General features: G+C 38.1%; 1 protein-coding gene across 1 annotated transcript in view; it reads left to right on the top strand.

Annotated features, from left to right (window-relative positions):
- Positions 1 to 22671, top strand: part of ILA (ILITYHIA) — an 88316-nt gene that overhangs the window by 42976 nt on the left and 22669 nt on the right. The window contains exons 29-51 of the mRNA XM_077396641.1: positions 1974 to 2051; positions 2142 to 2289; positions 4671 to 4793; positions 4873 to 4929; positions 5112 to 5222; positions 5336 to 5527; positions 5610 to 5783; positions 6378 to 6488; positions 6595 to 6664; positions 6742 to 6820; positions 6925 to 7027; positions 7127 to 7297; positions 7736 to 7858; positions 7941 to 8054; positions 14382 to 14488; positions 14609 to 14660; positions 14734 to 14840; positions 15122 to 15181; positions 15269 to 15383; positions 18061 to 18171; positions 18282 to 18419; positions 18495 to 18617; positions 18964 to 19035. Coding sequence (XP_077252756.1) covers positions 1974 to 2051; positions 2142 to 2289; positions 4671 to 4793; positions 4873 to 4929; positions 5112 to 5222; positions 5336 to 5527; positions 5610 to 5783; positions 6378 to 6488; positions 6595 to 6664; positions 6742 to 6820; positions 6925 to 7027; positions 7127 to 7297; positions 7736 to 7858; positions 7941 to 8054; positions 14382 to 14488; positions 14609 to 14660; positions 14734 to 14840; positions 15122 to 15181; positions 15269 to 15383; positions 18061 to 18171; positions 18282 to 18419; positions 18495 to 18617; positions 18964 to 19035 — 2539 coding nt within the window. The remainder of the gene's footprint in view (positions 1 to 1973; positions 2052 to 2141; positions 2290 to 4670; positions 4794 to 4872; positions 4930 to 5111; positions 5223 to 5335; positions 5528 to 5609; positions 5784 to 6377; positions 6489 to 6594; positions 6665 to 6741; positions 6821 to 6924; positions 7028 to 7126; positions 7298 to 7735; positions 7859 to 7940; positions 8055 to 14381; positions 14489 to 14608; positions 14661 to 14733; positions 14841 to 15121; positions 15182 to 15268; positions 15384 to 18060; positions 18172 to 18281; positions 18420 to 18494; positions 18618 to 18963; positions 19036 to 22671) is intronic.

The raw sequence follows: 22671 nt of genomic DNA, 5'->3' as shown, positions 1-22671 counted from the left end.
TTTTAAGGTTAATAAGGAAATTTAAATGGCAGTCATTACATTCTCTACCCCCCTTAAAATGAATTTCGTCCCCGAAATTCCATTTTTTCCTTTTTATTTGGATCATTATTTACATTACCGACCCTTGGTGGTGTTGGGCATTACAGTTCTACCATATCCTAGTTTAGATAAATTGCATTTAGTGTTTTGGAAAAGCGATTGAAGGAGACGTTTCAACCTAGTTCTATTGGAACTGTACACTACTTCAGCCTAGTCAGATCTACCTGCCACTACTTTCAATAAACCATGCTGTTCATGAATCAAACTATTTAGTTCAGACGCAATAGTTAATCAAGAAACAGTGCTTTGCAATATTTTCCGTCATTCCATCCTGTCTCCACCGTCGTTGTTCCACTGCCAAGAACTGTCCCCTTTATTTCTATTTGCTCAAACATACACATGAAACCTTTTCTTTACAGAGGATTTGTATGCAAAGTTGAGTAAATGTTTGGCCTGGAGGAGAGATAGTGTTTCGTCCATGGATGGAGAAGTACTCTAGTGAAAACATCATAGGAGTGGTAGTGTTTCTTTCAAGATCAAGAGCAAGATAACCAAAAGAACTGAAGACCAAGATCCAGAAAGATCAAGGGGGAATGAAGATCCAGGGGAAAAGGTGAACAGTTATAAGTCCATACGGGAAGGGTGAAGAGGAAAGAGGAAAACGAAGAGAAGAGAGAAGAGAAAAAAAGTAAAAATAGGAGTTCATGGATAAGAAAATGACCTAATATGAATCATCACAGTTCAAAAAGGCATCACGGTCATCGAAATAAGAAAACGTCAATTTTTATTCATATTTCACTGTTTTAAGGGCCAATAGGCCTTTTATATTTACTGATTATGCAAGCAATACAAAAATTAAAAAAAAGACTCCCTATCGTTGTTGCAAAACAACTCCTCGTCTAATTTGGACTCGTGTTATACTTAACTACTTATTTATAATTCGAATAACATTATTACATGGACTCTCCATACTACAAGTAAACTAGGACTCTTCGTAGCCACTATAGCTCCTAACTCATCATGGAACTAACCCACTTTATTCCTACAAATACAAGGACTCCCTTATGGTCCCAACTCTGCATGGAACTAACCCACTTCAATCCCACAATTACAAGGATGCCCTTATGTTCCTATGTGGTCACTTAGCGACTTAAGTGAGTAATTACAAATGACTTAAACACCCCTATCACTTAAGATTTTTGTAATAAACATGTGGGCCCCACTTTAAATGACTACAACTTAGAGAAACCAAGTGATATGGAGATGATTTTTGCACTGGCACATTACAGAAACCTCTTCAAATCGAAGGGTTAGGATCATCTTATGGAGTTGCTTTTTGAAGTACAACCTATTTAATGGCCCAATAAATAAATGGTTTGGATCATCGCACCATGTGGGTCCCCCTGTACTTTTGAAAAATACGTATATGTACGTCCAAACCCCGTATAATTTCTCTATATTCGTACAGCTGTGAATCTTATTACGCATTTTTCTGCTGCGTGCTTAAGCTGTCTTTTTGAATCATTGTTTACATTAAATTTGTGGCAGAATATTCTTTGTGTCACCTATAGTGTTTGAAATTATTAGTCTTCCTTGTTGCGGTCTTTTCAAATCGGCTCTTCCTTTATCTTTTCACCGAATTATCATGTCTGCATCATGTGGTATTTCTAATTTAAAGTACAAAAAGTTGTAGGTTGCAAATGCCTTGGGCATAAGAATTTATTCGAGCTCTAAGCTTGGGCACTTGATCTTCTGTTTCACACTTTTTCTTATTGTGGTCCTCTTTACTTTTATGTTAACCCTCTCATGCTTTATATTTTCTATATCTGTTTTTGGAAAGTTGCAGGTTGCAGCAATGACTTACTATTTATTGCTTAAAGCCATATTGAATCTCGAATTTTCCCCTTTTATAATATATTTAGCTTGAATTACAGGAATTCTGCAAAGTCACGCGAAGGAGCATTACTGGGATTTGAGTGCCTTTGTGAGAAGCTCGGTAGATTGTTTGAGCCGTATGTGGAGAATTTTGTTGTTTCATGAATAATGGTTCCTTCTTTTCATGATTTGTTCTTATTCAAACTTTTTCTTTGCTTCTTTTCCAGGTATGTAATTCAAATTTTGCCCTCGCTTCTTGTTTCTTTCTCCGATCAAGTTGTTGCGGTGCGTGAAGCGGCAGAATGTGCTGCCCGTGCAATGATGTCTCAACTTACTGGCCAAGGAGTGAAGTTGGTCCTTCCATCGCTTCTTAAGGTTCTCTTTTTTTTTTTCCTGTGATTTAGTCCTCGATTTATGTCTTATGATTCCATACATTGGGTGAAAGGTTTGGTTCTGGTTTCTCCTTAACTTTATTACTCTGTGATATGTTGTGCTCTATTAATTAGTTTTTTGATCCAATGTATCTTATCCGTCACACGATCTGCCTGTATGATGTTTACATGTTAGTGGTTATCAGCGTGGTTTGAAATATTAGCAAGGTTTTAAATTTCTGTTTCGGATTTCGGCCATCTGAGAAACTGAAACATTTTGGTTTCGGTTCGAAATTTTGGCTGAAATCTTGTAAAATCATGGAAATATCTCGGCACGAAATCACGACCAAAATATAGGTTATATTCTTCATCACTGGTTTTTCTTTTTCTTTTTTCCTTTTTTAAGAAATATCTTGTAGGAATATCGTTATCCTTCCTTTTCTGAGAGTTGAGTTGATTTTTGTCAGGGTTTCTGTCGAAATGTCGACATTTCTGCTGAAACTGTGCTTTTTTTTTTAAATTCAAAAGGTTGTATGGTTCACATATTTCGACTAAAACATTAACAAAATCCCAAAATTTTGTATTTTTCCGAAACCAAAGTGGATTTTGTTTTGTTAGGTTCCAAAATCGAAATATTTCGTATGAAACAACAAAATGTTTCGGTCGAAATCTAACGTCACGATAGGAGCTGATATCGTTGCGTACCAAATGTCACTTAACCGTATCGATAGGGTCCCCCAGTGTCAGGGTTCACAAAATGGTGAAAGTGTATCAACCCAATGTTGGGTCGTAATGGCCAATATGCTTGGTGTATCATTTGATACGGTTGATACACGGTCTTTATCATAGTCATGTTCATGGATTCAATGACCTCATTTTTTTTTGCCAATTTCAATCATAATCGCAAATATCTTTGATACTTTTTGCTATTTTTGATAAAACAATAAAAGCCCAAAATTTTACCGTGGCTCTAAAAAGTCACCGAGATATCTTCATATTTTATTTTTATAGCAAAAATATCATGATAAGTTCACAATATTAGTTCTATTTTTTTCTTAAATTTTATATTTGTTTATGTTGGAAAGTTGCCGTGTTTCCTAGCCGGCTATGTTGGGCGGCAAAATAGAAACAAGAAACTTTTTTAGGCTTTTGGATTAAACCTAGCTATAAGGTCTCGAAAACCTTATAGCTATTTCAAAAAAAAAAAGGTCTCGAAAACCTTGTGTGAATAGTGTTGCGGCAAGTGGAGGCTTGGGCGGAGAGGCTGTTTGTGTGTCTGGCTTGAGGTCTTTCTCGGATTCCTTTTGGGTTTTTTCTTGGGTTTTCTCTTGGGGTTTTCTTTCGTTATACTCAAGGTGTACAGTCTTGAGTGAGAAAAGGTAGGAAAGGGTCGGGTTTGTGGATTTGGGTCTAATCCTTTGTAATCCTTGTATATTGTTTTCTCATAGTGAAGATCGTGTTTCTCGCCCGTGGATGTAGGCTTGGCCGAACCACGTAAATCTTGGTGTTCAACTTGTGGCTTGTTTTATTTTTTACTTTTACATTAATTTGTGCACGATCGGATTTGATTTGCCCGGCGGATTTTCTCAACAAGTGGTATAAGAGCTCATGTTGGAGCGATCGTTGAGGCCGGGTGGAGTGATTGTGGGTGTTGTCGTTGGATCACGGTTAAAGCGATCATTGAGGGTACAAAGATTGTCCAAGAAAGTCTTGTTTGAGGTGGAGTGCTACACCGAGAAAAAAAGGGTGGCCAAGTGCACGAGGCTCCGACCAGTGGGGGTCTGGGGAGGGCTAGATGTACGCAGCCGTACCTCTGCTTTGCAGAGAGGCTGTGACTCGAACCCATGACCACCAGGTCACAATGAAGCAACCTTACCGTTGCACCAAGTCCTAAACCGAGAAGTGTGGAGGAATTTGAGATGTCTGTAAAATCGAGTTCTACCAAGTTTAACATCGACAGGTTTGACGGAAAGGGCAGTTTCACCCTATGACAGGCGAGGGTGAAGGACATATTAGTTCAAAATGGCTTGTGTCTAATGCGTTGAAGGATGGGAAGCTAGAGAAGATGACCGATGCCGAGTCGGAAGACATGGAGTGTTTTTGTTCTGTTATAAAAAAACTTTTAACTTATTGGGGTTTAAATTTTTATGTGATGATGCAATGTTACATCTCGAAAGACATTTAAATTATCTTTTTTCATACTAATGCTCTCATTTATCATTTTATGCATATTTGCGTTTTAGTTATTTTTTTAATTACTAGATGCCTTATGATTGAAATGTAAAGGGTGCATTCTTATTTTGTGATATGATTGCCCAGTCCTCTATGCTAAGTGCCTCTTGGTTTTTTTAAACTGGATACACCCTCTGTATATGGTTTGCTCAGGGCCTGGAGGATAAAGCTTGGCGAACTAAGCAAAGTAGTGTACAGTTACTTGGTGCTATGGCTTACTGTGCTCCTCAACAACTTTCTCAGTGCCTCCCGAGGATTGTTCCTAAACTAACGGAGGTCTGTCACCAAAGTAATCTCTGCAACTTGTAATTTGTTCCTTTTGGAATCTTTCTTATCATCCCATCCTATGTTGCAGGTACTGACTGATACACATCCCAAAGTTCAGTCGGCTGGGCAAATGGCCCTTCAGCAGGTGCAGTTGTCATGCTGAATTTCTTCTTTTTATTTTCATTTTTTTATGGCACAGGGTATCCCCACCATATTTTATGGTGTGCCAAAGAGCCACACCTGTCCGGGTTAACGTGCTGAATTCTTCTTAATTGCTCACTTGCACCATTGTTCATACTTTATAATGATTGTTTCTGTTGTTTACAGGTTGGGAGTGTGATAAAGAATCCCGAAATATCTTCTCTCGTCCCTACGCTTTTGATGGGTCTTACTGATCCCAATGAATATACGAAGCACTCCCTTGATATTCTTCTCCAAGTATGTTTCCCTTCGCATATCTCTTAAGGGTGTTTTTCATTATAGTATATCCTTTACCCTTTGTCATTCTTTTTCTTTCCACTGCCCTCACGCTGGATATTTATTTGTTACAGACGACTTTTATTAATTCAATTGATGCACCTTCATTGGCATTATTGGTGCCTATAGTCCAAAGAGGCTTAAGGGAGAGGAGTGCTGAGACTAAAAAGAAAGCCGCCCAGATAGTTGGAAACATGTGCTCATTAGTAACAGAACCAAAGGACATGATACCTTACATAGGGTTGCTACTTCCTGAAGTCAAGAAGGTTTTATCCTTTCGAAAGTTTAATTCCATCCAATCATTCTTTTAAGTTATTACTGATTGATCAATTTGCTGTACTAAAATAGGTTCTCGTAGATCCTATACCAGAAGTTCGGTCTGTTGCAGCCAGGGCTATTGGGTCTCTTATAAGAGGAATGGGTGAGGAGAACTTCCCAGACCTTGTATCATGGTTGTTAGATACACTTAAATCTGATAATAGCAATGTTGAACGCTCCGGAGCTGCGCAAGGATTGAGTGAGGTTAGATTTCTTTCTAATTTCTTGTTGTCCGTATTAAATTAGTTGTTAGCATGGTTTTAAATTTCGGCCGAAATACCGAAATTTTGGATTTCGTCTGGGGCCGAAATTCAAAACCAAAACCGAAATTTAAAAATTTCAGCCGACCGAAATTATAAGATTTGAGGAATGATAGAATGAAGGGCGCCCTTGCAAAAATCAGCTTCAAGGGCGCCCCTATTGGTTGATTTTTGCGAAGTCAACACGGTTTCCACTTTTTTAGGCACCATCCACTTTTTCTGCGTCACCATAAATGCACTTTTGCAGAAATCAACCAATAGGGGCGCCCTTGAAACTGTTTTTTGCAAGGGTGCCCTTCATTCTATCATTCCTCATAAGATTTTCACCAAAATTTCCACCAAAATTGAAATTGCCACCGAAATTTCGTTTTCGACTGAGGCTGGAACCGAAACCGAAATTTCAATCCTTGGTTGTTAGACACTTAAGTAACTGTTATTGTCATCATTAGTAGACGAATTTTGCTTGTCTTTGTTTCAGAAATCATATCCCTCTAGTAGCACTGTTGTACTTACTATCAATGTTCATATTTATCTCCAGGTTTTAACTGCCCTTGGGAAGGATTATTTTGAATTCATTCTTCCAGACATCATTCGGAACTGCTCTCATCAGAGGGCATCTGTTCGTGATGGGTATTTAACCCTTTTTAAGGTGGATATACAGACCTAGAAGCACATTGCTTCACTTATTGATGCGGAGTTATCTTCGTGGACTGTAGAATTTTTTTATACTAATCTAATCAAGTTTTTTTATGCAGTATTTGCCAAGGTCTCTAGGTGTTATCTTTCAGAATTACTTGCAGCAGGTGTTGCCTGCAATTTTAGATGGTAAGTGTATTTTTTTTGTATTTTTTTATTTGTCTTGTTTATGCATGATATGCTAACCCACTTTATTTTTCTTGTAGGCCTTGCTGATGAGAATGAATCCGTGCGTGATGCGGCACTCAGTGCAGGGCATGTTTTGGTTGAGCATTACGCAACGACGTCTGTGCCTTAAGGGTTCCCTTGTTTTTTTAATAAAATTTCTCCCTGAGAACAATTTAATTTCTCACTGATGGGCCCTTGTCTACCTTCTTAATTGTAATCAGATCTTTGCCTCTGTTACTTCCTGCCGTGGAGGATGGTATTTTCAATGACAACTGGCGTATTCGACAGAGTTCTGTTGAGCTTTTGGGTGATCTTCTGTTCAAGGTTGACCCTATCCATTGCATAGTTAAAACTTATCTCAATATCAACCATAGGGCCAATATCTTATATTGTCAATCTGAGGTGATTTATACTGTCATCCAGGTAGCTGGAACCTCTGGAAAAGCAATTCTTGAGGGTGGCAGTGATGATGAAGGCGCAAGTACTGAGGCACAGGGACGTGCTATCATTGATGTACTTGGAAGGACTAAACGCAATGAAGTTCTTGCTGCGGTATACATGGTTAGGACAGATGTCAGCTTATCAGTACGGCAGGTAATGTCACTTATACTGATTTCATGACCATGGTTTTAATTTTTGGCCGAAATACCGAAATTTCGGTTGGGACCGAAACCGAAGTCACCCAAACCCGAAATTTCGGAGTACCATAATTTCGACCAAACTTTCGGAAAAATGTGATTTTTTAAGTCTGATTTCGGTTCAATAATGAAATTTGCTTTGATTTTTTACCGAATTTCGGTCTTCCGGCCAGAATTTCTGTTTCAGCTATGTCTGAAATCGAAACTGAAAGTGAAATTTAAATCCATGTATCTCCCATTGTCATGAATCATGACAATGGTATCTCCCATTGTGCTTTTTTTTTTCTTATTGTTTTTGGTTTCCTGCCAGTGAGGTATGAACATTTTATGAAATTCTGTTTTCTTTTTGCCTTTTCATGTATCTGATTTTCTCATCCCTAAGTCATATTATCAGGCTGCCTTACATGTGTGGAAGACTATAGTAGCAAATACGCCAAAGACCCTTAAGGAAATAATGCCAGTTTTGATGAATACACTTATTTCTTCTCTTGCATCATCTTCGTCAGAACGGCGGCAGGTTGGCTTTTCTGTTCTCTTTTATAATATGAGTTGTTGCTGAATATGTAGATTCACATCCTATATTCTTTCTACACTCTCAGGTTGCAGGAAGATGTCTTGGGGAGCTCGTTAGGAAACTTGGTGAAAGGGTCCTTCCCTTGATCATCCCAATTTTAGCTCAAGGACTAAAAGACCCCAATACTAGTAGAAGACAAGTGAGTTTCCTTAATCAAGGAAAAGTTCTTAGTGTATCTAATGTTTGAACATGGGCATTAAAAAAATGCGTCCAAGTTTAAAACAAGGGAGTGCCAATATCAGTTTACATTATGATATTATTTTTACCAAATGCATCATTTATGTTGCATGTGAGACTGTTAGTGTGAATGTGTATTTACTAATATAGTCTATGTAATTTGCGTGCCAACATTGCTACAGGGTGCCTGTGACACTAAATTTACACTACAAACTGTGATGTTTCTGCCATGAGTCGCTTATGCACCGTAGGTGTATGGGCCATTATGCCGTGTATGTGTGGATGTTTCAGCATGAAATGAAAGTCGCGAGAAAGATTTAGGGGCATATATAGACTGACATATCTACAATGGGTTTCGAAAGCTAGGCTTCTAATTTTCATACTATTTTGAAAACTTTGGTATCACCAAGTCATCTTGGTGGCCGTTGTTGCAATTTTGGCTATGTGAGGGATTTGACTACAATTAGAGGAATTAAAGGGAAGTCTTGTATAGAAGACCTTAGGATGCACCACTTTTTTGGTGTAGGACCGATAGGGTAGAAAACTATTCTTGTAGCACTGAAACCAAATTTGATGCAAAACTAGAGGGAGAATAAGGATCCAAGAAATTTGTCTAGGAGAAACTCAATAGTATTCAATTGATCAAGAGTTTGGAAGTATTATCGCAAATAGACTTGAGATCTAGCCATTGATTTCAAAGATAATATTAAGCTCAAAACAAAAGTCACTCAGATCCGTCCATTGGGTTTAATTTCAAGTTGGTCTATAAGCCCGACTATTGAAATTGATCAAATCTGGTGGTAAGGTTCAAGGTCCGATTCTATCACTTGAATCCTTTCCCTATTCCTAGTCTAAAACAATATTCCATGGATTTTTTATATATTAACAAAACAAAATAGAGTCGATTTCAAGTTTCTGGCAAGTAGAGAGAAGATGAAGCATACCATTGGATTGAAGAAGAGAAAGTATAGAAGTTCCATGGTATTACACCACATGATCCTAGGGCTTCACACAAAAATCCCTCGAAGAGAAATTCTCCGCAATTTTGCAAAGAAAGAATTCTCATTTATACATTTTTTTAATGGTAACTAATTTTATTAAAAACAAGACCGAGATGGTCGATTTACAGAAAATAAGAAAATAGAAAAAGTAGCTAGAAGGATCCAACAACAGAAAATAGAGAGAAAAAACTAAAAACAAAGAGATATCAAGGAGAAAGAGCGTCATAAAGTGCGAGGGCGTCCTTGGAAACCCCCTCTCTAGTGAGACGGTCTGCGACATCATTGGCCGATCTACATACATGATGGAAGACGATCGTCGAAGCTCTAGATCAGTCTTTGATCTCATCAAAGAATCCATCGAACCTCTAAGGGTGTTAGTCGACCCCTTAAGCCAACGAATAACATTAAGGGAGTCCCCCTCAATCACAACCTTATCAAATAACTCAAGGGCTAAAAGAATTAACCCTTGATATACCGCTCGAATCTCTGCCTCTGAAGCTTCCGCGACTCAAATAGGCCCTTCAAACGCCCAAATAACCTCTCCTATCTCATCTCGCAACACTCCACCGGTACCTGAGGGTCCGAGGTTTCCAATTGTAGAACCATCAAAGTTGAGTTTAAAGCTTAGAAGCACGAAGCAGGGGCGGGCGTGGGGGCAGGGAAGCGTGAGGTCTAGAAGAGTCTAAGTTTGGGAGCTCCATGGGAGCGTGTATGTAATATTTTCTTTATATATCTTTCAAAATTCAAGTACATAAAAGAATAATAGTTTCTAACCACTTTCATATGTATCTTTCAAATTTTAAGTACATCCAAAAGCTAATTTCTAACCATCTTCACCATCTTCATTTGTGTGCACTCGTTCCTCGTGCCTTCAATGCACAAGCCTTCGTGCTCGCTCCAATGAATTACTTTGAAGAGTTGGAGGAGTTTGATGTAAGGAAGTTGGTGACGGTGGAACTTATAGAGTAATAGAAGCAGGCCGGGAGCATCATTAGAGCGGTTCCTGTCTCTCTGGGGTCGCGCTCCCTGGAAGCTCCTTCCTAAGGAGTGCCGAATCGAGGTTCCGAGGTGGGAGCGGCACCCCGAGAGAAGGTTCCTGCTTATAAGGTTTAAAGAAACCGGTCGGAGGCGGCTCCCACACTGGAGTTACTTTTGGTATCAAATCATCGCTACGACAAATCTCTTTCCTACCATTCCATAAATCATAAGCAAAAATGAATCTAAAAGGAGGAAAGATTTTAGCCCAAGAAATAGTCAGCACCACCACTTTTATATAAAGAAAGTGAGGCCCTTTTACCACACCATCAAACACCCTGGCATTCCTTTCCTTCCTATTGATCCACAGCGTGGCTAGGAAGGCCAAATTCCATAGAATTTTGCCTTTCTTCCTCCATGGTGCCGACGGCCACCCAAGGAAGAGGTCGACGAGTTTATTAGGGACGACCCATGCAATACCAAATCTTTTGAGAAGACTACTTTATATAGCTCTCGCAATCTTACAATGAATAAAGATATGATCGATGGACTCACTCGCCTCAATGCATGAGGAACAATGGTCAATGATCCAAATGTTACGCTTGCGTAAGAAGTCCACCGTTTGAATCTGACCAAGACTAGCCACCCAACCAAAGATACATACCCTAGCCGGAGCCTGGATAGACCATACTCTAGCTACGTTGGAAGAAATAGAACTAGCCACGAGGTTGACATAATAAGACTTGACTGAGAAATCGCTAGACGAATTCTAGATCCAAATTCTTTTATCTTCCTCATCCCACTTGATGTGGTCAGCTTCTAGCAGTTCTAAAGACCTTGCTACCAAAATGTGTTCTCTGTCAAAGAAATTTCTTCTAAATATGGGCCTCCACACAACACTGTTCTCGCTTTTTTCCATGACATCACAGACGAAAGCTTCCTTTGATGTCGCCATTGCAAGCAAAGAGGGAAGTAGCTCTTTCAACGGTCGGTTAGCGAACCATATATCATGCCAAAGTGTTACTCTATCACTAGAATAAACTCTGAATCGGACGTGTTGCAAGAAATGGAACCAAAATCTCAAAATATCCCTCCATACAGTGATCCCAAGACAATTAAATCTATCCTCTGACTCCCATAGAACTGGATAAACACCATACTTAATTAGAATCACTTTCACCTATAGATGTGACCCTTCAAGACTAAACCTCCATAACGATTTACCAAGGAGAGCAATGTTTACCTCTTTCAGTCTTTTGATTCCTAAACCGCCACCTTTAACAGGTTTGCACACATCCTCCCATTTTACCAAAGCCATCCCACTCTTATCTTCAGATACTCCCCATGAAAATCTTCTTTGAATCTTTTCAATTCTATTGACCACACTTATTGGGCACTTAAGTAGGGATATTTAGTATATTGGTTTGTTAGCCAAAACCGCTTTAATGATTTAATTCTGCCTCCTCTAGAGACCAAATTTCTTTTCCATGTGTCCAACCTTTTTTCCACTCTATGTACAATGTGGTCCCAACTTGCTTTTTTAGCTCTGCCTGATCCCAAAGGGAGACCAAGGTAGGTGGTTGGGAATGTGTCAATCTTACACCTCAAAATGACAGCCGACACCTCTAAAGTTTGTTGCTCAACATGAATACCAAATATCCTAGATTTATGGAAGTTCGATCTCTGTCCAGTAATGGCTTCATAGCACCTAAGACCTCCTTAAGATTCAATGCCTGTGACATGTCAGGAGAACTAAACAACAACGTGCCGTCAGCAAATTGTAGATGCGATACTACAATGTCTCTCGATCCGATTTTAAAGCCCTCAATCAAACCCATAGCCTTCCCTCTATCAACCAATCGACTAAGAATCTCGGCAATGATGAAAAAAAGAAAAGGAGATAAGGGGTCCCCTTGCCTCATCCCCCGGGATGCCTTGAAAAATCCCTTACAAACTCCATTAATAATGACTGAGAAGCACGCAGAAGGAAGACAATTGTTGATCTCATTTATTCATCATCAAAATATGTCGTTGCCCTTAGGCTTTACATTGTATATATTTTCTTCTTTCCACTTAAAAACCTTTCTTATACCCTCTGATTGATCCCACTTCAAAACCAAGAAAACTCTTCCCCCTTTAAAATGTTATAGACTTCATGCCCCCCCTCCAACCACCCCCCGCCAAATCCTTCATATGAGTCTCTTGAGTGAAATTAGAACAGACTTTAAATCTCTTAAAAATTCTCCCAACTTACAACCTGTAATGGGAAATAGATATGCCCTATCTAGGGGTGCAACTTGGGTCTGATTGAAGCCAAGCCGAAACACTAAACTGTCAACCCGAACCCGACTCTCAACCCGATGAAGGCTAACCTGACCCAACCCAAAAAATTAATATCTCAATCTAAACCCAACCCGATTTCCCAATTCTGGTCGGGTTGGGTTGGTCTTAGGTTTCTATGTTCTTAAAAAACAGAAAAATGGTAATTTTTTAAAAGAAAAAATGTCGGGTTTTGATGTGGGTTAGGTCAACCCGACACCTCAACCCAAACCCGACGCGACTTGGGTTCAACTTCCTCAACCCGAACTGTGATTTTTTTGGGTTGAACCCCACCCAAGTTGCACCCCTAGCCCTATCTTTATTTCATAAGTCACTTAATTGACTTAATAAGGAAAAGATTGCAATACCCTCATGAACTCAAAAGTAACATAAATTACTCAATTAAAAGCCTATGACTAAAAAAAAACTCTTTAATTCTAATGATGGACCACATAATCCTATATTACTCTGTGCTTCTTGTAAAGGATGGTCCCCATCACTCTTAGTATCTCCCAATTCCCAATGCATTTGAGTCTTACTCTCTTTCTTGAGTTTCATTAGGGTTCACTTGCTAATTGAATCTTTGTGGCAAAGTCACAATATGTTAGTTATCTAGTGAATATGGCTTTGATCCAATAAAAAAAGATGATTTTTTGCATTTTTTATAGTACCGCCTATAGTTTTGCATTATATAAATGACATGTGTGTCATTTCGTAATGAATGATATGTTGCTAATTTCAAATGGTACTTCTTGTATGAAGTTCTCTTGTCCAGAGACTAAGCGACAAAAAGGTAAGCACTGGCAGCCCCAACAGATAATTTTTTTGGGAGATTTTCTCATTGTCGAAAGCCCCTGTTCTGGGATTGTTATTGATGTAAATTTCTTCTTTCTTCCTACAGCAGCATCCTTACCGTTCAACTTTTAATTGTAGGTAGTGTTAGAGATATGAAAGCGAGAATAGAGAAGTGGATCTGATCTTAGATTGAAAATACTTTTTATCTATGAAAATATGGCTGTAATGAGAAAATGACTACATTACAGCTTATACTATAACTCATAAACAAGGATTATTATTGTGTGGTTTTGATTTATGGGCTTTCGAATACCCATTAAGCATGATATAGGTTAGAAGGGTCCTTATAATAGGCTGCTATTCAAGTTATTAAATAATGAAACATCTAATAGGAATAGGATTTTTATTGTTTGCTTTAGTTTTATGGGCTTCGAGTATCCATTAAACATGATATAGGATAGAAGGTTACTTATGATAGGCTGTTATTCAAGTTATTTACTAATAAAATGTATAATAGGAATACAAATGTTCATTATTCAGAAAAAAAATGAAAAAGAAAAAGAAAAAAAGAATACAAGTGTATTTTAAGTTCTTTCATGTTGTGGCATATGCTCAACTTGTTAACCATATAAACGGAAATGATATGTGCAAATGTTCATATTTTTTCTCCCTTCCTTCTTGTTTGCTATGACGGTGACTTCGTATGTATCTATCAACATGCTTATAATTCACACTTGTGATTTATATGCTTGCTACAAGTGTTTTCCGATAAGTATTCCCTGTGATTATTTAGCAATTTATATGCTCCTTGGCTTCAACAAGTGTTTTCGGATAAGTATTCCCTGTGATTCTTTAGCAATCTCTTGTTTGTTCGTTGTGGAGTAAAATTTTCAGATCCATAGTTTTTGCCCATTTGTTTATTTTTGGTCTTTTTTTTTAAACTGGTTCTTGGGTGCTGTGCTTTTTATTGATTTCTGACTGTTTTCTTGCATAATTTGTTATTTATTTGAGTATGGGCAATCATAACCCACTGCATGCTAGCTTGATAATTCTTTGTTCTTTATAGAAATATGTTGTCTTGGCAGTAAATCTCTTAAATGCTTGCTTCTACACATAATCTTCGATTTCTACTTTGGTTTTGTTTACGAACATGGATTCTTTTGTTTTTAATTATTCAAATTTTAACAATATATTAACAGGGGGTATGCATTGGTCTAAGTGAGGTGATGGCAAGTGCTGGTAAGCACCAGTTACTGAATTTCATGGATGAACTCATCCCTACTATCCGCACAGCACTCTGTGATAGGTATGTTCTTTGTGTGTTGATTTTCACAATTGCTCTTATTTTTTGTTTCTCTCTCCACTATCTTTGATTTTACTTTTACGTATCTGATAAAGCTCCACTATGGTTGCTTTGTGCCAATAGCATGCCTGAGGTTCGTGAGTCTGCAGGCTTGGCTTTTAGCACACTTTACAAGGTATGCTATGGTAATGCTCTTTGTTCCATTGAGAAATTTGTTGCAAGTGCTAACTATAAATCTAATGATATAGAGTGCCGGAATGCAAGCAATTGATGAAATTGTCCCCACACTTCTGCATGCTTTAGAAGATGATGAAACCTCTGATACTGCCCTTGATGGCCTCAAACAAATCTTAAGGTAAGCATGTATTTAAATTTTGGTTTTGGTTTCGATCCCTACCGAAACTTTTTTTTTTTTTTTTTTTTTCAAATTTCGGTCATTTCAGCCGAAAGTTTTACAATTCCGGTCAAAATGACCAAATTTCGGCCAAAATCCAAACCGAAATTTCGGATTTCGGCCGAAGTTTAAAACCATGAAGGTAAGGCTTTTCCACTTCTCTTTGTATTGTTTTACCGCTTAATTGATGCACATGCTCCGTCTTCTAATTGGTGTTGATGTTTTTTTCTTTGTTCTTTTAGTGTTAGGACAGCAGCTGTCTTGCCTCATATTCTGCCTAAGCTGGTCCATCTTCCCCTCTCGTATGTGATTTTTCGTCCACTTTCATTTTTTTTGGACTACATTTCAAGAACAATACTTTTTCTGAATTATTTTTTTCATGCATCCAGTGCCTTCAATGCCCATGCGTTAGGAGCCCTGGCAGAGGTTGCCGGAGCTGGCCTTAATTTTCACCTTGGGACGATTCTTCCAGCGTTATTGTCTGCTATGGGTGATGATGATGTGGTAAAGCACTCATGCATAGGTTACATTTCTACGTAGTATGACCTAGTTATTGTGAAAATGGAAACTTTTAAACTTGCTGCTTTGAAATTTCCATGTATCTCAGAATTTATAATCCATTATATATAGAGCATTGCTCTCTGGACGGTCAAAATTTAATAACCGTAATTGGATTTTGTTGGTCTGTGAAAAACTAACGGTTGGCCACCACTGGAAACTAATGGTTGAGGCAGCAGTTGCCCTAGCCAGTAACATAGCAACAAACTGTCCATACTCATGGTTTTAAATTTCGTCCGAAATACAGAAATTTCGTGATTTCGGTTGGTACCAAAACCGAAAAACCCGTAATTTCGGCCACAGTACCAGAGTACCAAATTTTGGCTTCGGAAAAATGTGTTTTTAAGTCTCTTTACAAAATTTCTGAAATTTGCTTTGATTTTTTACCGAATTTCGGCCGAAATTTCGGTTTCGGCTATGTCCGAAACCAAAGCTGAAGCCGGAATTTAAATCTGTGTCCATATCACTCGCTTGTTAATGGGCGCACCTTGTACTGCATGCCCATCTCATCGGCATAAACTACCTATGCACCAGCAAAAAAATGGAAGAGTCTGTAGTAGATCCAAAATTAGCGGCATCAGTCGTTGCATAGTCATCATTAGCAGCAACACCAGCAGTGATACCGATTGAAAAGGCGGACTCGGTAGCATGAGAGGTCGACAAGGCAATTCCATTTTGGGAGCCGAGCTGCCTCAGGTTTTGGAAGCCCCATAGAAGCCTAGATAACAACTGTCGTGGCATAGGCCATTGATCATCCATCATCGAAGCAGGGTAAGCTAGGTCGGTAAGTAGCATCTGGACACCGATTGAAGAGGATTGTACTTAAGGGGTCTCTAGATCCTTAACTACTAACTATTCTGCCGCCCTTCCTAGCCCCGGACTTGCTCTTATCTTGCCCCCTACTTGGGCTTATTTAAAATCCTCTTGTTGAGGCTGCTGTTGGGCACACAATTGTAGACTAATGTTGGCTCATTCCCTTTTCTATGATAACCCTGCAACTTGACTAGGTTCTTGTATTGGAGCTCGATGTCTCTGTCATGGCTTTCCTAAATCCCTGCTTTGAGTTATGGGAGATCCATTTCATGGAAAAGCTCCGCCACCTTCTTGTTGTTTTTAAGACCCTAAGATCCATCATTATCTTCTATATTTAGAGAACATGAGAAGCTAAGGGAGAAGAAGAAAAGGAAAAGAGAAAGATGACATGGGAGAAATTTTGAGTGGGTTGAAGCCCCAATCCCAGAATTCCTTATTAAAATTTCATTTATCCATAGTTACAATGTCTGGCATTAGCGTCATCTAAGATGCCCCCTTTCAAATTAGCAAGAGGACACTCTATTTAACTTAGAAGAATTATTTGGTGATGGGCCCTATCTAACTTACATTCTCAACACTCATATCAAGCTGGTACCTATATTTCATCCATACCCAGCTTGGAACAATATTGGCTGTAAACAAGTGCTTTCATGAAACATGACCTAACAAATACTTTTTGATTACAGCATATAGATGTGTACCAATCCCACCATCTGAGCCAAAGCGACATCTATTGCCTTCATATCAAACATGAGACCAGCATCCTTTAAAAGGAACACAAACTCTTGTTTTCCTCCTTTTCTTGGAAATTCTCAGGTGTCATTTTGGAAAATAAGATATGCCCTCACAAGTCCAAAGGTATAACAGTAAACTATCCTATCAGGATAGCCCAACCAGAATACCAAAGGATGGGCCAATATACCACTATTACGAGAGAACATAACTGAGTAAATACCCGGCGCCATCTCTGACTTTTTTTTATGGTGGGTGGCGTCAGGTGTTTTAGTCGCAAGATATGCATATGGCTGTTTTAAGGACAAGGAATTGGAGTTGTACATTTGGGCAATGGATTCTGCAAATGTAGACTTTTTGGGCTCGGTCTATTTGCTAGGTAAGATACCAGAACTCATATGGCCAACTTGCCAACTCATATGCCCAACTCCTCTCTTTCATTGAAATAGTCCGACCTTTTCGACTATTGGTTTGCGCATAGTGATTCATCTTGCTATCTTTATGGGGGTTTTATGTGGCTCGTTGAGACTCGTCAAGATTGATTAGATAGAACAACAATACCACTTGATGTTCTTTGTTTCATCAGAGGTGCATGGAAAATCTTCCTTTTCATTTTGGTTGTCTTTCTCAAACTGTTTCTGTGTGTGTTTCACCTTCGGAACAAGGTCTGACGCATTTAATGAGATAAGGGTTGTTTAGTCAGGAAAGATAGAGTTGGTGAATCAACAATTCCCAAAAGAGAGATTTGGTCAATCAACATGCCAAAATGCGATTCCTTCTCTGGTAAGAAAAAAGACGAGAAGAAGAAAGCATGGCAAGGGCAAGTGGAAGGGCAAGTCAGTCCAAGAATCCTTCAAGCTTGTCATGCTACTGGAAAAAATAGCTTCCATAGATACGCAAATTATGTCGCATTTTAACGTATGAATATTGCACAGCTTTGAGTATGGGGAAATATGTCTTTACATTCTCATTTTTTTCTTTGTGCATAGTTATATCGCTTTCCCAATAAGCTTTAAAGTAATCCATTAGAAATACTATTTTACTTTCTCTTATGTATTCACTGTTCGCTGAAAATTAGGAAGTCCAACGTTTGGCAAAGAAGGCTGCAGAAACTGTAGTTTTGGTCATTGATGAGGAAGGCGTGGAATCTTTGATCGCTGAGCTGCTTAAAGCTGTTGCTGATAACCAGGTTTGTCTCCCGTGTCAGTCTTTGATTTAAATAAAGCAAATCTTTTTTTTAATGATAATAAAACATTTTTTTCTGTATTTGTTTACTGTGCTTTTGTGATCTATCTTCAGGCTTTGATGAGAAGGGGTTCTTCCTATTTGATAGGATATTTCTTCAAAAACAGCAAATTGTATTTGGTTGATGAAGCCGCAAACATGATCTCTACGCTTATCATTTTGCTAAGTGATTCGGATTCAGCTACTGTTGAGGTAATTCCTGGGAGGATCAAATTATGGTTTTTAGCTGCTTCTTTATACTGTATTTAAAACTAACTTATTCAACAGGCTGCTTGGCAAGCGTTAGTTAGAGTTGTTGGCTCAGTTCCCAAAGAAGTACTTTCTTCGTTTATAAAGTTGGTTCGCGATGCTGTGTCTACTGCAAGAGATAAAGAGCGAAGAAAAAGGAAGGTATATTGATGCCATTGTCTCATTTTCTTTAATTATTTCCTGCTGAGAATGGATTTAAACCAAATTTTTTTTTTTCCAAATTTCGGTCATTTGGGCCGAAATTTTTACAATTTCGGTCAACATGACAAAATTTCGCCTGAAATTCAAACCGCAATCCAAAATTTAAATAATTTCGGGCCCAACCGAAATCCGAATTTCGGCCGAAATTTAAGACACTGCTGGTGTGCATGATAATACCAGAATTGGTCATGCTGATTCTTTGAGTGATTATACCTTGTAATGCTATCTCTGTTTTGGTACCCAAATCCATTTTGTAGTCTTGATTATCTTGTGATCGGAAATACAGGGAGGGCCCATTCTTATACCGGGGTTCTGCCTTCCGAAAGCTCTTCAACCATTACTTCCAATATTTCTCCAGGTATTTCTTAGTCTTTTCTTCTTGTAACTATAAAATAATTTTGAGACCATTATACATGAATATTTTTTTTTCTGTCAGTCCTTTAACTTCAAATTATAAGTGCTATTAATGACATAACTGTGTGTAATAGCACTTTGCTGTTAAATATCTGTTACCTGTGCTATTATACTGTCTTTAGAATTTCATGATGTGTGTTTTAAATTTTTTTGGAGTTTATTGTTCGTCTTACTTTAACAGATTCAGATATAAACTAATGCGAACTAACTCCACTATCATACTTCTGAAATTAAAAATCTAAAGCTTCTGTCCCTTCATTATTTCCAAATCAATATGTAAGTTTGAACTAAAGTTCTATCTTGTTCAATCTTATGCACTTTTGTTCTATTTCCAAACTGGATGAATCCAGGTTGAATCATGGTTTTAAATTTCGGCCAAAATACCGAAATTTAGACCGGGACTAAAATTTAAAACGGGAACCAAAATTTAAAAATTTCGGCCGAAATTTCCACTGAAACCGAGAATGCCACCAAAATTTCGTTTTCGGTTTAGGCTGAAACCGAAACCGAAATTTCAAACCTTGGGTTGAATATGCTAGCCCTTGAAGCCCTGGTGTCACCTGTGACATGTGGAGATCATTGGATGGTGTTCGAGTTTGACATGGACAATGCCTTGCATTGTGTATTAATTTCTGTTTCACCTTCTTAAAGGTTATGAGTTTTGTATGGGTACGTTAAATAAACTCTGTTGATGAGTTTCTTGAATGCCTTCTATTAATTAAGTTACTATTTGGGAATTATATATGGGGCAGGTTGTGAGGAGATTTGTTTTTGGAAGTCTTCTTGATGGGGTGATGAAGCATCATGTGTATCCTTTCCAAGCCTTTATTGTGTCCAATCAAGGTGTATCATTTTGGTGTGATAGTTTCCAAGGAACTTAAAAGGAGGTTGGAATTGTACATTTTGGTCTTCTTAGGACCGTTTAAGGTGGCTCATGCTTCACCGAGAGATGCCAGTTGGAGAGTGTGATCTTCGGACTATATTCGATTTGTTTATTGTTTTGGATTGTGTCTCCCAATTATATTACCTAAGTTGTCCAATTGGAAGGCCAGGAACCAAAAAAAAGGGAAAAAAAAACAAAATCTTTTTATTGAATTGTCTAATAGTCTGTTTTGTTTGATGGGTTGAGTTTTGTAGAAAATCTCCTTGTTTGCAGTTCTCCAAGAAATTTAGACCAAGCAATAGAAGAGGATCTTCGATGATATTCTACCTGATGGGGAATATAGTAGGAATAATCAAGTTCATGTCACATTGGGTGGTAAACAAGTTTTGTCCAGTAGTAAGCAAGTAGTGGACTTTGTTCTAATCTTGGATATGAGAGATCAACATCTATCTTCACCTTGAATTTGTCACTTGGCATTCTCTTCACATTCGCCTGTTAGAACAAACTTCGATATCTATATAGATTGTACTTGTTGCGCGAGGTAATAACATTGCTTGGGGAATTCTTTCCCTTTAGGACAACCAAAGCTTAATAGAGTTCTAAGTTGATGTTTGATTCTATGTTTCCTATGTATGGCTTATGTTAATTTATTTACTGTAACCCCCTTCATTTGTGATTCTTAAGTATCGCCCCTCAATCTCTTGATTTCTTCTTTTTATTCTTAGTGTTAGAAAATAAAAATTGAAAACCCTAAATCCTTCAAATCTCAACCTTAGGTTTTCACTTGTCATTATTTGTAAACACCCCCCCCCCCCCCCCCCCCCTCCTCCTATTTTTACCCTGGACCCCTCTAGCCATTCATTCTTTCTAATGTTTGGGATTCGTGTTCAATCCCATGATCAAGGTCGATTGACCCTTGAATTTGGTCCCGCACAGTCATACCTGCGTAATCAAGACTATTGATATTATAGGCGATGAGTAAATTCACATTGTCCTTGTCCCATTCTTAATAGATATTCCATCCGTTAGATAAATTACTAGAATATATCAACTGTTTAGTTTTGTATGAATTAATGTTTAAAGATGGGATGTTCATTTGGTATGGAATCATAATCCTATGGATTGCTTCATCAGTCTATAAGATCAACGGTTTTGATCACATGTACATGTGAATCACCTCATGTGGCATGCAAGACCAGCAGTCTCGTTGAGAGATACATGTCGCCATGTGGTCCAAAACTTACGTTATTTTTATGATGGTCCAAAACTTATGTTATTTTTACGGTAAACTTTATATTAATAAACTTATTGTTTTGGCATGTTATTGTTGCAAGTAAAATAGTAAATTATTAATAAAGAGGATCAATATTTATAAAAAAAATTAAATGGTCAAAATAAATAGTAATCTTATAGTAAGAAATAAAAACTTTATTAAAAAAATAGGAAATAGTAAAGCAAGATCATCTTAGCAAGGAACAAGAAATGATGATGATGATGAGTCTCAGGAGAAGAGGAAATTCCCCTCCTCTGTCATGGCGCCGAATAAAAGAAAGACAGCTCAGACTGCACAACCCACTGAAGCGCCTCCTACGAGAATAACTCGTAGCTCTGCCAGGAAAAACCGAAATGCTACCAACGGGGCAGCAGCAGCAGCAGCCGGTGAAACCTCCGAGAACGAAATCCAAGCCTTCGAAGGCAATGGTTTCAGAAGCCCCTGCCTTGGCCAAGACCAAGACTGTGGTTTGAGTCAAATCCATCGTCGCTGGAGCCTGTAGACAGTGTAACTCTTTCAAAGTGAGGGCCTCCAAAGTGAAGAGTTGGAAAAAGGTGTCCCTGGGATTGTTGTCGAGGTCAACTCAGGATGGCCAAGAAAAGGATGATTTGAGATATGTGATGGAAGTGGCAAAATTTTTCTCTCTTACTTTCGAGAAAATGAAGGATCTTGACATGGTTCCAGTCATTTTTGACATCGTTATGAAAATCAAGTGAGGGCACGGACACCTTGATCTGTGTACATTGCTGTACATTTTGCTTCATGTACTGTTTTGGATCTGTATTTTGCCTTCAAGAATGTTATTCAGGTGTAGTAACTTCATATTATATAGTTTAATTGGAGCTGTAATCAACCTCATTTCTCCAAATTCAGTTTGCTTGTACTTCTATGACAAATCGTCATTGGGAAAACTGGGTGATGCTAATACTATCATATTTTCAACAAAATGATAATAAAACAAAATAGGACTGCGGAGTTTGTTCATTCATAAAAAATAAACATTAAATTCTTAATAAAATAAAAATGTAAATAATATATTTAATAATACATCATAGATTACTTAATATTTAACATATAAATATATGTCATTCTGGTATATTATATTATCAAGTTATGTTTTTTTTTAACCTGGAATTTATCTAGGAACTTGGGTCGGCACCTTAAATTTTATTGAAAGCAAAAGATATGATGAGAGGAAGATAATGCTGCCTTGCCTCAAGACCGAAACAATAAGGAAAAATCACTTAGACCGAATATTAGAGATTCCCAATACATCATATTCATACCTTAAAGCCCCCTAGGACTAGGGAGATCTTTCCATTCCCAAAAGGCTTGATTACATTTCATATCATAGGCGAAATTAGCAAGAGAGACCGCTACTTGGTTCCCTTCTCTATATTGTTTGGTAAACCTTGGCTTCATCT

This window comes from Tasmannia lanceolata, unplaced genomic scaffold (assembly GCF_043159265.1).
Source record: "Tasmannia lanceolata isolate RefF3 unplaced genomic scaffold, GAP_Taslan_0.1 ptg000015l, whole genome shotgun sequence".
In the NCBI taxonomy this organism is placed as follows: Eukaryota; Viridiplantae; Streptophyta; class Magnoliopsida; order Canellales; family Winteraceae; genus Tasmannia; species Tasmannia lanceolata.
Note: the sequence above shows the minus strand (reverse complement) of the source record. Positions and strands in the feature narration are given on the sequence as shown.